The following is a 15978-nucleotide window of genomic DNA, read 5'->3' on the forward strand; positions in this document are numbered from 1 at the left end:
AGATTTTCATTCAAATATCAGAACAAATAACTGAATTATAGGCTATCCCAAATATGTTTTAATTGTTGTTGTCATTTATTTTACAGATATGTTTGTAAATACATAAACAGCAACAAAATTAATAAATAAATAAAATAAAACAACATATTTTACATATATTTTACAATATATTACATATACTATTTTTATCTATATATATATATATATATATATATTTTTTTTTTTTTAATTTTTATATTTATATTTTTATATATATATTTTAAAATATGTCAGGATAAATAAATTGAATGCCAAATACATTTATCTTTGTCCTTTACCATTATGCATTTATGCATGTATTTATTTACAGATATATTTAGTTTTTCCCTTATGTATTTTAAATATCTTAGCAGTATTTTAAACCTTGTTCTATACTTTAAAAAAATATTAAATGTATTTTATTTTGTTTATTTATCGGTTTCATTTGAGTTTTTTCTCATTTATTTGAATATAAGTAATATTCTGAACATTTTCTACATTTTTAAAATACATAATATAAAGGGAAAAAATGGCATATAAAACAAATTCTCTTGCATTCCTCATTTACACCATTGATCAGTCCAGTGTTTATATTATAAATAAATATTATGAGTGACAGAACAAAAGCTGCAAGAGTACAAAACAACAGGACTTTTATTCTATTTAGCAAAGCAAAGCCTGTTTCCGTAACTCGCTGAAAGTTTTTTTGATTGTTGTTGCCCTCTTTCGGTGACATAAGGAATTATTCTTTTAATGCGTAATTCACTTTCATTTTCATTCTTTGTGCTGACTAACTGCGACTTCTCGTCGTTTCGTCGAGAACAAGTGCATTTGATCGTCTCTTTTCAGACTAAACCCCACGTTATCCAGTGGGATAAGAAATTAAACGCGTTTGTCTGCAAACAGGTTCAATAAAGTTTTGCCATAGGACAAATCGAAACGAATATCTGCAATAATGACTTCCTTAGACATGAGCCCCGCATCTAAGAAACAGGTAAGCCGCCTAATTTAGGCCCGAAACCTAATTAAAACTCATTTATGACTGTTTATTGAGCAAAAAATGAAGGAATTTGATTTTAACCTGCATATAAATATCACCAGCATAATGAACGCGTGCGTGTTAGTGTAAGTTTGACAAACACTTCCTATCTACTTTTCAGTTGGATGGATTCTCCCAAAAAATCACCAAGGAGGTAATTATAAAAACATTTAGTCAATCTCTTCCATCGCCTTTACAAATGTACCACAGTCATTTTACTTTATGCTAGTTATTATAGAAAATAGTATTACTATAAAAGGAATGAACCAACATGATAAACAGATTCATGAAGCAGTTTGAAGGAGAACCCATATTAATGTATTATGATTTTACACTAGTAATATAGTGAAAGTTTGTTATATGTCAATGTTTCTTTTAAACAGGCTGAACAGTTGATCTCAAACGTCTTCCCTGAGAAAATTGCAGAGATGGATAAAATATTACAGGTATGAAGAAGTCATCCAGCAGGTGCATCTTAAACCATCATACTCATTGAGTCATTGAGAATATGTTTTATTTTTTTAGGGTTCCTGTAGCCTGAAGGATCTGTCTGTCGTCAGGGCTCCTCTGGACATCCCAATCCCAGACCCAGTCAAAGAGGAGCTTAAGAAGAAGAAGAAGAAAGAGGAGGTCAGTAAAACACATTATTTATAATAGACATTTTCTATTTTTACAAACTGTACTATACATGAAAAATAGCATACATTTAGATGAAGGCATGGTAGAAATGAATGACATTCACTTTCAGTTGATCACTCTCAGTGACACTATTGTTCAGTTCAGATTTACCAAAAAATGACACTGATTATCCACATTAATGACTTATTAAATCAATTTAATCACTGCACTGCACCTTCAAGCCAGTTTGTGGTTTAGTTAAAGTAACCTATCAGACTTTAATGAGATCTTATTCACACAGAAAGAGGCCAAAGACGGAAAGAAGGGTGGAGAGAAAGGAGAAGAGGAGGATGAAGGTAAATGTTTTGATAGAATTTCGAAAATGAAACTGAAACTGTTAATTGATCGGTTCCATTTTCCCTGGATCTGAATTCCCCCAAATGCAAAATGACAGTGTGTAATTCACAGCATGAACACAGGCTGGCACTGTTGGACTGTTAATGTCATAGAAACTGTGCAGAACCTAAAGATTTTGAGATGTGCATACTCTCTTGAGTAAATACTAGGGCTGTCAAACGATTAATTGCGATTAATCGCATCCAAAATAAAAGTTTGTGTTTACATAATATATGTGGGTGCACTGTGTATAATTATTTTGTATATATATATGTATATATAAATACACATACATGCATGTATACTTAGGAAAAAATATTATTTATATATGAAATATTTATATTCATACATAATATAAATTATATATAAATCTATATACAGTATATACATGAAAATTATTTAAGTACAATATACAAGCACATTCTTAAATACAAGCATGTGTGTGTATTTATATATATAAAATAATTATACACAGTGCACCCACATACAGTATATTATGTAAACAGATACTTTTATTTTGGATGCGATTAATCGCGATTAATCATTTGACAGCCCTAGTAAATACATATTTTGAATATTGAAAAAGTAATTACTTCACAACCGCTTGTGAATATAATCCGGACATTTTCCATTCACCATTTTGTCATTATCATGTATCCTACAACGTCACCGCCATTCATAAATCCTCTCCCATGGCCTTGTGGGATAGGGAGATCGTATGCTTCGTATACACTTCAAAATCTTGTCAGAAGTTGTAGGTCATCCGGATACTTTTCGTCTTCTGTTTTATGAGAATTTGGACATACTCGTTTTGTCACATACTGTTTTTTCGCATGCTACTGTATATATAGTAGGGAAGTATGTGATTTCGGATGCAGCCAAAGTCTTCCATACATCTCTATCCTTACAAACTGAAGTGGTGATTTGGGGAGCACAACTTTTACTAATGAAATTATTTGTGAACTGAAAGGTCCTCCCTGTGGTCCCATCGCCTGCAATGAGACAGTAGAGAAACTCTTCAAGCTCATCAAGCCTGAGATTCAGATCCTAAAGGAGTGTCTTAACACGGTGAGGGGGTGATATCATGTGGTAGCTATGCAGATCTGAACTTTTACATTTGTCAAAAAGTTAAACCCATCAAAAAAAATAAAAAAATAATAAAATAAAGGTAAAGATGATATTCAAATTTCACTTTTTTGATGATTTGACTTTTTGACATATGTAATATGTATTTTACATAACATATGTAATTACTCAACTGGTTCTATAATTTACTACTTTTAATACTTCCAATACTTTAATTTATAGTTCATTTAATACTGCATGTAGACTCTGCTGGCATCGAGACATTTAAAGGGATAGTTTACTTTGAAATTCATTTTTGGTATGTTTTGACAGCATTATCAATTTCGATATTTTTAGGTCAAACCGTTCTTGTCTTATCAGTTTTATAATGGAAGTCTATGGTCACCACCTCAAAAAGCATGCACAGAGAAGTCCAAATTAAACATGATTTAATGACTCGTAAATGTAAGTACACATTGATGGCCTAAGACACGAAACGAGCAGTTTGTGTGAGAAAACAAACAGTATTTATATCGTTTTTACCTTTACCGTTTTTTTACCAAAAATTAATTTCAAAGTGAACTATCCCTTTAATAAAGCATTTTGGTAAATTGTTGTACATTTTGTTACAATTTGACACCTTTGTGCAGGTATCAATGTGGATACAGCTACAGGTCCCCAGAATTGAAGATGGGAACAATTTTGGAGTGTCTGTGCAGGTCAGTTAACCCTAGATTGTGACAAAATCAAACAACATTTGTTAGTTTAGATTTAAATGTCTGCATATTTGTAAAAGAGCTGAAAGATTTTGAAGAAAAATGTGATAAGTGCTAAATGCGATATAATAATGCTTTAAGTCTGTAAAATCTATTTAAATTATATTTAAAAACAATTACAAACTGAAAAGTTCTGAAAGCGAACAGCAGTGTCTGTACTCTTACAAAGTTCTCAATGCTTCGTTTTGCATGTATGGACCCTCATTATGTTACTGCGTTAGTGTGGGGCTATTTTGAGCCTTGTTAGTGGTATTAACTAGCGATTTCTTTTTACTTAGTAAATGCCCCCATTACTAGCTTTATACAGTAAACAGTTTTTAGAGATAAAACTCTTTACATTTGATTATCATGAAAACAAATCTCAGAGAACGATCAACTTGGTACCGATGTTTTATTAGACCAAAGGTTCATTTTGTGCCGGAGTTCTCCTTTAATATAATTCTAAAGTTGTAATACACTTTTGGCTAATTCAAATATTTTCAAGCAAATAAAATTGTCTGAAGACTGGAGTAATGATGCTGCAAATTCAGCTTTGCATCTCAGGAAGTAAAACATATTGTACTTGAACATATTGATGAGGTTGTGGTACATAAGATAGAAAGGTTGTACTCATTTATATATAGCATGTTGTTTGAAATGTGAAAAAAATAGTAAAAATGTTCCCACAGGAAAAAGTTTTTGAACTGCTTACCAACACCCGCACCAAGATCGAGGGATTCCAGACACAGATTTCCAAGTAAGAGACCAGACAGCATCACGCCACAGTCAAACATTAACCTCACGACGTCTCTATTATTATATGAATGTATTTTCAATGTGTTATATTTCTCACTGTTTGTGTTTACTCAGGTACTACAGCGAGAGGGGAGACGCTGTAGCCAAGGCTTCCAAACAGCCACATGTGGTCAGTTTATTTTGTGTTCGATTTAGACATGTTTTCAAAAATCTTTGCGCTTCTGGTAATTTGATTGTTTTGTTGCTTGGAAACAGGGAGATTTCAGGCAGCTCGTCCATGAACTGGATCAGCACCAGTACTGTGAGTTACGCATCGTAGCACTGGAGATTCGCAACACTTACGTAAGTTCAGTCTCAGCTTGCCCTGAACAAAACGTCTCAGTTTTAATGTTAGTCGGTGCTTCTGTGTGACTGATCCATTCTGTTCAAATCTAGGCCATGCTGTATGATGTCATCATCAAGAACTTTGACAAGATTAAGAAACCCAGAGGAGACTTATCTTCAAAAGCGCTTATCTACTGAGAACTGCTGCCGACACACAAACACACACATTTGCTGAAAAGTAAAACATGTCGTATTGAGTTTCACATCACACGGTCACAGTGCATTGGCTTGAGCTTCAATTACATCAACAGAATCAACTGTAGGAGTTTTTACTCAATAAAGAGTTCTGCTTAATGTGGCATCACTCATGTTTTCATTCATAATGTCAAATAAAACATTATCTTTACAGTTTGACAAAACAGGAAAACAACTATAAATAATTGTTTTAAGTTAAAGAAATTTAGATTTTTATTCAACAAGGTAGCAATAAATTAATCAAAATTGACAGCAAGGAAATTTAAAGATTTTTGTTTCCAGTGCTGTTCTTTTAAACTTTCTATTCATCAAAGATCCTGAAAGAAGTGGATCACGGTTTACACTAAAGCATAAAGCACAACAGATTAATAATAATAAATGTTTTTGATTTCTGAAGGATCATGTGACTTTGAAGACTGGAGTAATAATGCTGAATATTCAGTATATTTAAAATATATTCAGACAGAAAGCCTTTTTTATTTATTTTTTCAATTTCATTTATTCAATTTTACTTTTATTCTTTTTACAGTTTTTTTATCAAATAAATGCAGAGAGTAATCAATTTTAAAAGTTTTTATAAACTGGTAACAATTTACAACAAGGTATTATTAATTAACTTTAGTTAATGCAAGAACCAACATTAATTAATAATGAGCGAGCAACACATTTCTTTGCTGGACCTCTAAATTCAACACAGATACAACTTTTAATTTAAAAAAAATGTATTAGTTAATTTTGAAAATAACACACACACACAAACCAAAAATTATTCAGACACCAGATATAATTTTTTTAGTGGGTGCAGGACTATATTTCATTTGTGTAAGTGAGGATAGCAAAATAAAGTAAACTATGACATATTTAATCCAAAAATTCTTCATACAGTAATATATATAAAAAATCAGAATAGAAACATTATTCAGACACTTTGACCTGTCCATGGCTTGCTTAAGTGTTTTTCCCCCCTTAATTTCTAAAGCGACCTTTGATTGAACAAAATTAAGCATTGCTTGATAATTGGTTGACCTAAATCTGATTGTGTACTTAAATCTAGCTATTCAGCCTATAATTCATTTGTGATAACTCTGAGTTCTAGTCATATGTTGGTTTATATTATGTATATATATATATATATATATATATATATATATATATATATATATACACTGTATATATGTGTGTATATATATGTGTATATATATATATATATATATATATATATATATATATATATTATTCCTGATTTCCTTTACATGCTATTACAGCAGTTTTACTTGTGATGTCCAAATGCAAAGCTCTTTTACTTCCAAGACAGCACCAGCCAGGCTTTAAAACATTACAGCTCTTATAAAGTCCCTTCCACCCCAAATACCCAAGAGCTCCTCCAACCAGCTGGGAAGGGAACTGTGGGAAGTGTGCTAGCAAGCAGAGAATCAGGAAGATCCAGAGACTCATCAACAACACACACAGCATGAAGAGAATCCTCAGTGGCGCTCCCGGAGGCTTTCCTAGAGCCATGCAGGGCCCAAAAACGGCTATTTCCTCAACAAGAATCAAACAACATAAACTTAGAATCAGAATTTCATCAGACACCTCACATCCCTGCCATTGTAGCCCGGCCCTAAGGCAGGCTGCTTTACCCTTCTCCTCTCTCAGTAGTAATAAGGGGCCCGTATCAGAGTCCAGGAGCTCCCCGGGGTTCCTGCAAACTTCTGTGCTGCTTTGTAGTGGCTCAAAACAGCTTCCTGAGGCGTCCACTAGGAAGGAGAGAAGACGACGGAACAGTGTCCACAGGGTCCCGGTCACAGCGAGCCGAGAGAGGTGACGGACTGAGTGAACGAGAGAGTTACTGATGCAGTATGACAGAAGAAAGACGAAAGAGCCGCATAATATGCAGGTCCAGCCCCAGCATGAATGCAGGAATACCCTATGAGATCACAACAACCAGAATCAAATGAGACATCTCAGAATACAATATGTATGCAATATTTATTGTTTATTTTTGCCATGGAAATATATATATATATTTCCAAATATTTTTTTGAAGAAAATTAGCACCATCTGGTTACAGTATGGAGAAAAAGAGTAGAATCATGGTGTAACCACTATGGCATGTACAGCTGAGGCATGTGAATTCCCCAGCTGTTTATGAACACATTTTGTTGTTGTTGTTGGTGGATTTGAATATATAGTTGAAACAATCTCAAAAACTATTTCTTATAAAAAAAAATTGACAAAAAACAAAAATTCACAATTTTTTCAAAAACATTTTTTTTCCATTTTTTTCCAATTTCCCATTCATTTCCTATGGGGGTCATTTTTGACCAAAGACCACAAGTGTGACTATTTTTTTAAGACCACTTAGCATGCTCAGATCATGACCTCAATTTTTTGTGTGTGTTCACATACATAATGCCATAAAAGTCACCAAGTTTCGTAACATTGCGATGAAGCTGTGATTTTTAAAAATTCAAAACACACTTTTTGTAATCAAAATTTATTGGTGTGTATGTATAAAAGTGTGTTTGTGTGTGTGTGTTGGTGGGTGTGTCTGTTTTGCACTCTAGATGTTGTAGAGTGTCACCCCTTTCCTGCGGTGTACTTTTTTTTTTTTAGAATTGTGTCCGATTTGTAGATTGTACATACAAATTTTTTTTTGTCAATTTCCCATTCATTTCCTATGGGTCGGCCATTTTTGACACAAGAGCAAAAGCGTGACTCATTTTTTCACGACCACTTAAATTGCTCGAATCATGACCTCAATTTTTTTGTGTGTTCACGTACCCAATGCCATAAAACTCACCAAGTTTCGTAATTTTCTGGAGAAGCTGTGATTTTTAAATATTCAAAACAGATTTCTTTAATCACTATTTATTGGTGTTTTTTGTGTATAAAAGAGTGTGTGTGTGTGTGTGTGTGTGTGTAGGGGTGGGTATGTCTGTTTTGCACTCTTGATGTTTTAGAGTGTCACCCCTTCAATGCTGAACACTTTTTTTCTGCATCGTGGCCGATTTGTAGATTGTAGCTACACACAAAAATTCTCAAAGTTTTTGTGTTTTTGTCAATTTCCCATTCATTTCCTATGGTCGGCCATTTTTGACCGAAGAGCACAAGTGTGACTATTTTTTTTTACGACCACTTAGCCTGCTCGGATCATGACCTCAATTTTTTGTGTGTGTGTGTTCACATACCCAATGCCATAAAAGTCACCAAGTTTCGTAACATTCCGATGAAGCTGTGATTTTTAAAATTTCAAAACAGAAAATTTTTCGGTCAGAAATGACCGAAGAGCACCTGAGGGTTAAGTGAGATTCCAATTCGAAGGGAACAAACATGTTCAGTTCGAAGGGCACTGCAAACAGCATAGGGAATAAGGGAACATCGATACATCACTTCACAGGAAGTCAGTGAATTCCACTTCAAATGATAAACCGTGTTCAGGGAGTACTGCGTAGGGACCCTGTCGAATGGAACGCACCTTCAGATGTCCAACTCATAGACAGTAAAAGAAATGGACCTAGCGACCCCGTTGATTTCAACGGAGAGAGCTGAAGCTCAACATGGGCACTCACTTCCTGATAGCCAAGAGTTCTGCGCAGGCTCAAACTGAGCTTGACGACGTAGATGTCACGTGAGCAAACTGACTGACTTATAGTAGCTGTGCCAAGAGAAATTTTAATCCTGTACAGAGATGGCGAAGCGCGACCTGGAGCAACTTTTGGTAAGTATTCTGATTAGTTATTTTGTCATGTTGCTTCTATTTATGCCATGGGCTGACTTTAGACAGTAAAAGATTGCCTGCGAGGCTGTGCCAGCTTCTCTTCCTGTCTATACGGTAATTCTCTACTGTGCGACGGACAGTCGAGTGGTTATGACGCAATTTTTAGCCTATTTTTACAAGAACGGCTTCTACGTGGCCATAACGTAACATACAAAGTAATGAAGCCTTTTATACATTGTCGTGTTTCTTTATAAATAAATAATGGGGAGTCTTTGGACGCCTCAGATGTAAAGTTATTCGCTGTCAGAGTGACGCCAAAATGAATGGGAGTCAATGGGATGCTAACAGCAGGCGATAGTATGGATGCTACAATGGCGGCCCCCGGAGGCAGCTTCAGCTTCCGGCTGATGGATTACCCCCTAGGTCCAACTGCTGACCGAACTGAACCGTCTCCAACATTACGCCGGAAGTAATCCCTGAAATGGTGTAAAATAAAAAAGCCCTAATTTTTCATGAATACTTATGCAAACTTATTTCCTAGTGTCTATTGCTGAGTCTCTTGGTTTCTTTTTATTTATTTATTTATTTATTTTGTTTTATTATTATTTAGTTATTTTTATTATTGCTATTTTTTTTCTTTTACAATGTTGTACTCCATGTTCAATTCATGTTGTAAGATTGTCTGAAGATGGTTGTGATGTGCCTTGTTGTATGTTTGATATAAGATTCAAAATAAATAAATAAATAAATAAATAAAAATAAAAAAACATTACACCGGAAGTGATCTTTCGCGCGTCTACATCACGCAATGTTTACATGGAGATTTCGGGAGTTTTATTTACATATATCGAAATCGTCTTCCATTGCCATTTCCCGTATATCTAAATATGTTTAGTGAAAGGTAAAACTTCCGAAATCTCCGTGTAAAGAATGCGTGAGCGAGAGATCACTTCCGGCGCAACGTTGGAGACGGATCAGTTCGGTTCAGTTGGACTTCTGATTCAGATCAGTTCGACGGCTCTTAACAAGAGGTAACAACTATATAAATACTGTTCGTTTTCTCACACAAACCGCTCGTTTCGTGTCTTAGGCAATCAATGTGTAACGTTACTTACATTCACGAGTCATTAAATCATGTTTAATTTGGACTTCTCTGTGCATGTTTTTTGAGGTAGACCCCCCCATTCCTGCATTATATGACTGACAGACAACACCGGTTTGACCGAAAAATATCAAAATTGAAAATGCTGTGGAAACAAAGACACCTGCATCTTGGATGCCCTTGAGGTAAGCTAAAACATATCAAAAATTAATTTCAAAGGGAACTATCCCTTAATAAAAGCTTCATTAAAGTCAATAAGATCTACAATACATTTATAAAATTTACATTAACCAAAGCAAATGCTAAAAAAATATTCTTTACCGGTGATGCATGTTAATAAACAGATCAATTTAATAGGGTCCTCACACAATCATAATTTAATCTTAGTGTTAGTGTTACTAATGGGGCGGCAGTGGCTCAGTGGTTCAAGTATGTCTAACTGGAAGGTAGGTGGTTCAAACCCTGGTTCCACCTGACCAAGTGTCCATGATCAAGACAACTAACCCCAGCTGCATGGCTGACACTGCCGTCGGTGTATGAGTGAATGGTTGGGTGAATGTGTGGCAATATGTAAAGCGCTTTGGTGGCCATTGGGTCTGTAAAAGCACTATATAAATGCAGACCATTTGATAATATTTACAACAAAAATAAGAATTTCTTTTATTATAGAAGAACTAATACATTTTTTATTAGATGAAGAGTTGATGGAAATTAAAAGATAAAATTCACACTTCACACAAAATCTGCAATAAGGTCTCATAATTAAGGAATTTCTAAGTTAACTGAGATCTTGCCTGTACAGGTAGTGATTCTTGTTGGCAAATATGCTGTACTTGGATACCCAAAGACTCAGAACAGGTCCACACAGCACCAGCAGAGAGAGGAGGCAGTGAAAATGTCGTCTGAATAACAAATGACCAAGTATTCCAGCTGTGAGATCAGTAAACAGCACCAGAGCTGAGGTCAGAAGCTTGTTGGCAGAGTTATGGATCTTAAAAAATATCTCCTTTAGTCCACAATAGTCCATCTTGGTTTGCTCAGGGCAGTAGTTCCAGTGAATGTCCAACAAATCCCAAACAAGCACGAATTGAGAGAAGGACAGAAATGAGATTGTTCTACCGTCAGTAAGACCTGTTCAACCAGTTCAACCTGCTGGTATGTCACACTTCTCACCATCTCACTGAGTCCCTGACAATATCCCCAACAGCTCCGAACATTCCCATCTTATCAGCTTGCTGCACACCTCACATGTGTGTGTGTGTGTGTGTGTGATCAGTGTTGGGAGTATCGCGTTACAACAGTAATACATTACAGTAACATATTACTTTTTGCTGTAACACATGCATGTAACTGTGTGCATATTCAGTAAGGCTTGCGTTACAACAGACTTTTACAAGTTTTAATTGTAAAACGATAGCGCCAACCAGGGACGTGCACCGAGATTTTGTGAGGCAGGGGCTCAATTGAAAAAAGGGCACTTCTCATAATTACATTTTTTTTTTAAACAAAAAAGTATATTAACACAACTGTTTTAAAAAAGTTTATTAATTTTACCTTCCTCAAACTCACGTAATTGTTTCATTTTCAAAAGATGTCTACAAAATAATCAGTTCACACAGAAACCATGATCTCCTCAGTATTCATAGGTTTATAGAGCAGCAAAGGACCGTATATACAAAATACAGTAGATTAGAGTTACCTAACTCTATAGGATAGTGATTAAATCCGGTTGGAGAATGAATATTCAGATGCATATACATATAGTTGTTTACATTCTTATTTGTTTTATTTTTCATCCTTTTCTTGTTGTTTTTCTAGCTCGGTAAATGTCCAATAGCTTACCAAATAAACAAAAGTTAATATAAGTATGATATAATAACTCATAATATCTAGAGCTGCAACTAACGATAATCAATAAATCTGTTGATTATTCCTTCACGTAATCTGATAAAAAGTTGGATTTTATTCTATATTTTTTTATCGAAAAAAAAATTGTATTCCACAATCCACATCTAGCTCCAAGCACTGAAAGTTTTTAAAGCAAATAAATTTGTAAATGTGGTGCTGCATAAAGAAAATTGTCATCATCATCTGATAATCAATTTATTATTATTATTTTATTTTTATTTTTTGCAAATTCTTTATAAAGTTTTCTATTTTTACTATTTTCATTACCTTATGAAGACTGATCTGCATTTTGATGTTTGGCCATTGTCTTTCACAAACAGATATTTTGGGTCTATTGACCTTTTCATCTTCACACTAATAATTACTAATAATTAATTCCCTGCTTGTCTTTTTAATCCACCAGCTGTTGTGTAAGTCGAGGTCTGTGCTGTGAACTTACACATATACTTTTATTCTACTACAGTGTCAATTGCCAAATATATATAACATATGACCTGATCAAATCTCTCGTCTTGTTAAAAGACAAACAGTAGAGGGCGCTGCTCACTCAATGCCAGTGCTTCTCTCAACTTCTATGACTCCTTCAGTGTATGCTGACCATTTAAAAATCGGAAGAAAAAACATTATGATCCTTCATGTGAGAACACACAAATGTAAAAAATGAATACGTCAACAATGCGTGAGTACATCATAAAGACATTTTCCATACCGTGTTTTAGGCCACCTAACACTAAACCACAATGGTGAGCCTATAATAGTTATAGGCTGGGCCCGATAGAGCACGATTTTTTCTTTTCTACTTTAGAAAATTTTAGATTCGAAAATGTTTTATACTGATATTTACAGTTATGTCTCCTTAAACCCAGGACTAACACCTAGAATAAATATAACTTGCGGAATAAGGCAAGGGTGTCCAATAAGTCCCAAATTGTTCATTTTATGTACACAGCTACTAGCATATCTGATATTAAATCATCCAAATTTTCAGGAACATTTAAAATAAAGTGGTTGAAAGAGTTTCGACTGAAGCCGGATTCAATATGGTTTCACATTCCAAAAAGTATTTTCAAGATTGGTATTGTGTTGTTGAATTCTGGTGTTCTTGATCTTGATGCAAGTTCCTTTATTACATCTTTAGTTTTGGGGATTAAGTACTTGCCTAATTGGAAAAAGTTCTCTGTATTGCAGCTATTTTTATTTTTGTGCAGGCCATTTTAAAATACTGATTGGTTTTTTTCCCATTAGACAATGATTGAGGCCCATGTTGATGTGAAGACCACTGATGGCTATCTATCTTCTCCGCCTGTTCTGCGTGGGCTTCACCAAGAAGAGCACCAACCAGATCCGAAAGACCTCCTATGCTCAGCACCAGCAGGTCCGTCAGATCAGATCCGCTTGAAGATGATGGAAATCATGACTCGTAAGGTCCAGACCAATGACCTCAAGGAGGTGGTCAACAAACTGTACGTATAAAGTTTTCCATCTCTTTTATGGCATGCAATGTTGTGTTAGGGGAGTCAGGCTCTTCTCCTGGAGGCCCATCTTCCTGTGTAATTCAACATCAGCCCTTATTTAACACTTACAGAACCAGCGACTTATGGTCTTCAGTATCAGTGGGAGATTCCCTCTGGTTCAAATACTTTATACTTAGTACACTTTAAGTGCATATGTGAAAGTACACTAAATACACATAAAGTTATATATTAGTATAATTTTATTATAATTAAAATACATTTACTACAAAAAATTATCCAAAATAGCACATTTCAAGTTAACTAATCATTAACACACTGGAAGTATACTCAGCATATTTTTTTTCGCTAGGGTTTTTATGAAGCCGTTTTATTCAGTATTTAAAATGGTATATTAAACGTGCAAAGATAATTAAATATAAGCATACTGTCATATAATATAAGTCATATAAATTAAGACAAAGAGATTTTGAAAATCAAGAAAACTTTAATATAGTATATCTTGTGTAAATTACATAAGAAATGAAATAAAAGTAAATTAGAAAGATCAGTAAAATGCTATGGCAGAGCTATATTTATACAGTTTGAATTTTTATTACTGAAAAGTACACTATGAATTTTACAACACTAAATAAGTATCACAATGCAATTTTCTGAAAAAATAAAAGTAAGTCTTAGAAAAATAATTTGCAGAAATGAATAATAAATTATTTACAAACTTAGGCCTAAAAATGGCTGAACCAAAGAAACAGAAAAGTTTGAATATCAGATCTTCATCTTCATGTGGACGATCACTTCTTTGAGTTCGACTCATCTTCTACAACTGGGGCTTGTAGTATTTGAAGACCGCTTTATCAGAGGATCTCTGAAAGGGAAGAATAATTAATATCAAATTAACCAATGATTAACATTTTTGTATCCATGTTTTATATACAATTATTTGCATAGAAATGCATTAGAATTCTGTTGACTTCTCAGTTTACCTTTAAAAGCTTTGGCTATATCCTCCTCATCAAGCTTTATCCTCTTGTCTGTCATCACTGTACAGCGCTCTACGAGTTACATCAAACATGAGATTAGAAGAAGCCCAACACAATTTACAGTGAGCAAAGTCAAAGAGTCACTGATGTAGTTATTTGCAGCAATGAAGCAACCTGTGAGTATTAGAGGATATGTTTTATATTGATAATTGTGGTTCATTTAAAACCTAGGGTATTTCCCATGAACCTGTCTATTGTAAAGAAAGATCTAAAGATTTAAGGAAATTAGAAATTGTTCAAAATATTGTATGCCAGGACAACTTGGACAATTGAATTATAGCTTTACTAAAAAACAAAACAATTAAATAAAAGGATTTTTCCGTGAATGACTCAAAGGCAGCACAAATTCGACACCTGAAATGGACACGTTGCTAACATTTTCCTAACTGTCACCCGCCGTTCAATAGGCCTGATTCAAAATCTCCATAACAGAGGTGATATGAGATCAAAACATACTTACTACTCTCTTCTTCCCTTGTCTCTGCACTCAGATTTCAGTTTTTCTTCTGTAGCAGCTTTCTGAAAAACAACTAATGTAAATATGAAGAAAAATAAAAGAGTTATATATGCACGGCAATAAGGTTGTCGAGCCTGAACTATAAACGCCAATCAACACACACTACCATTATTGGTCAGCTCAAGACAAAGTAACTTTGTTCATAAAATGTATTTTGTCCCCCAAACTTTTCAAAGAAAGATCATTTACATAACGGAGCCAATTTATTCAGGAAATCAGAAATAAAGACACAGCTTTATTTTACAAATAAAAAGAATGTTAATGCATTGTTGTACATGTTATAATGACTAATTATGTTTTTTTTTTTTGCAGATGCATTGGACAATGTTTTGTATTTGTTTTAAGACAAAAAAATGTCTCCACATAGATTTTAAAAAGATTAAGATGAAAAAACTAAACAGTGAGCTTTTTATTTATGCAATCAGCAACTAAACTTACTAGTAACTTCTGAGGCAGCATCTCCATCTCCTCTGCATCTCCATCTTTTCTTGCATCTCCATCTCCTCTGAATCTCCATCTCCTCTGCATCTCCATCTTAAGAGATTTGACAAGATACTTAGCCTGCCGATGGTCATCTCCTCTGCATCTCCATCTTTTGTTGCATCTCCATCTTCCCTGAATCTCCATCTTAAGAGATTTGATAAGATACTTAGCCTGCCGTTGGTCATCTCCTCTGCATCTCCATCTTTTGTTGCATCTCCATCTTCCCTGAATCTCCATCTTAAAAGATTTGACAAGATACTTAGCCTGCCGATGGTCATCTCCTCTGCATCTCCATCTTTTGTTGCATCTCCATCTTCCCTGAATCTCCATCTTAAAAGATTTGACAAGATACTTAGCCTGCCGATGGTCATCTCCTCTGCATCTCCATCTTTTTACTTGCATCTCCATCTCCCCTGAATCTCCATCTCCTCTCCATCTCCATCTTCCCTGTATCTCCATCTCCTCTGCATCTCCATCTCCTCTCCATCTCCTCTCCATCTTCCCTGTAT

General features: G+C 34.6%; 2 protein-coding genes and 1 long non-coding RNA gene across 4 annotated transcripts; 1 reads left to right on the forward strand and 2 right to left on the reverse strand.

Annotated features, from left to right (window-relative positions):
- Nucleotides 1–710: 710 nt before the first annotated feature.
- On the forward strand, nucleotides 711–5325 carry psme1 (proteasome activator subunit 1). The gene is made up of 11 exons (XM_039666696.2): nucleotides 711–1012; nucleotides 1179–1211; nucleotides 1441–1503; nucleotides 1583–1687; nucleotides 1977–2031; nucleotides 3042–3139; nucleotides 3787–3855; nucleotides 4581–4648; nucleotides 4762–4816; nucleotides 4903–4989; nucleotides 5083–5325. The coding sequence occupies exons 1-11, from the start codon at nucleotides 974–976 to the stop codon at nucleotides 5167–5169; spliced, it is 759 nt and encodes a 252-aa protein (XP_039522630.1). The 5' UTR covers nucleotides 711–973; the 3' UTR covers nucleotides 5170–5325.
- Nucleotides 5326–6435: 1110 nt separating this feature from the next.
- Nucleotides 6436–11178, reverse strand: fitm1 (fat storage inducing transmembrane protein 1). The gene is made up of 2 exons (XM_039667083.2): nucleotides 10844–11178; nucleotides 6436–7153 (listed from the first exon to the last, which is right to left on the reverse strand). The coding sequence occupies exons 1-2, from the start codon at nucleotides 11074–11076 to the stop codon at nucleotides 6460–6462; spliced, it is 927 nt and encodes a 308-aa protein (XP_039523017.2). The 5' UTR covers nucleotides 11077–11178; the 3' UTR covers nucleotides 6436–6459.
- A 2961-nt stretch (nucleotides 11179–14139) lies between these two features.
- LOC120476140 (uncharacterized) lies at nucleotides 14140–15560 on the reverse strand. Of its 2 annotated transcripts, XR_016149313.1 has the most exons (4): nucleotides 15425–15560; nucleotides 14930–14999; nucleotides 14413–14481; nucleotides 14140–14294 (listed from the first exon to the last, which is right to left on the reverse strand). It is a non-coding gene; the product is annotated as an uncharacterized LOC120476140 (long non-coding RNA). The 2 variants fall into 2 exon arrangements; XR_005622071.2 differs by lacking the exon at nucleotides 15425–15560 and having other exon boundaries at nucleotides 14930–15139.
- Between the last annotated feature and the right edge of the window lie 418 nt (nucleotides 15561–15978).

This window comes from Pimephales promelas, chromosome 22 (genome assembly GCF_988280905.1).
Source record: "Pimephales promelas chromosome 22, fPimPro1.hap1.1, whole genome shotgun sequence".
NCBI classification, from domain to species: Eukaryota; Metazoa; Chordata; class Actinopteri; order Cypriniformes; family Leuciscidae; genus Pimephales; species Pimephales promelas.

What these genes read in the sequence shown, in the direction of transcription:
- psme1 (XM_039666696.2), top strand. Translation starts at nt 974, where the DNA reads ATGACTTCCTTAGACATGAGCCCCGCATCTAAGAAACAG. An exon ending in AGATGGATAAAATATTACAG is followed by an intron (nt 1,504 to 1,582) that starts GTATGAAGAAGT and finishes TTATTTTTTTAG; the next exon opens with GGTTCCTGTAGCCTGAAGGA. An exon ending in AGAAGAAGAAGAAAGAGGAG is followed by an intron (nt 1,688 to 1,976) that starts GTCAGTAAAACA and finishes TTATTCACACAG; the next exon opens with AAAGAGGCCAAAGACGGAAA.
- fitm1 (XM_039667083.2), bottom strand. Translation starts at nt 11,076, where the DNA reads ATGGACTATTGTGGACTAAAGGAGATATTTTTTAAGATCCATAACTCT. An exon ending in AAGAATCACTACCTGTACAG is followed by an intron (nt 7,154 to 10,843) that starts GCAAGATCTCAG and finishes GTGATCTCATAG; the next exon opens with GGTATTCCTGCATTCATGCT.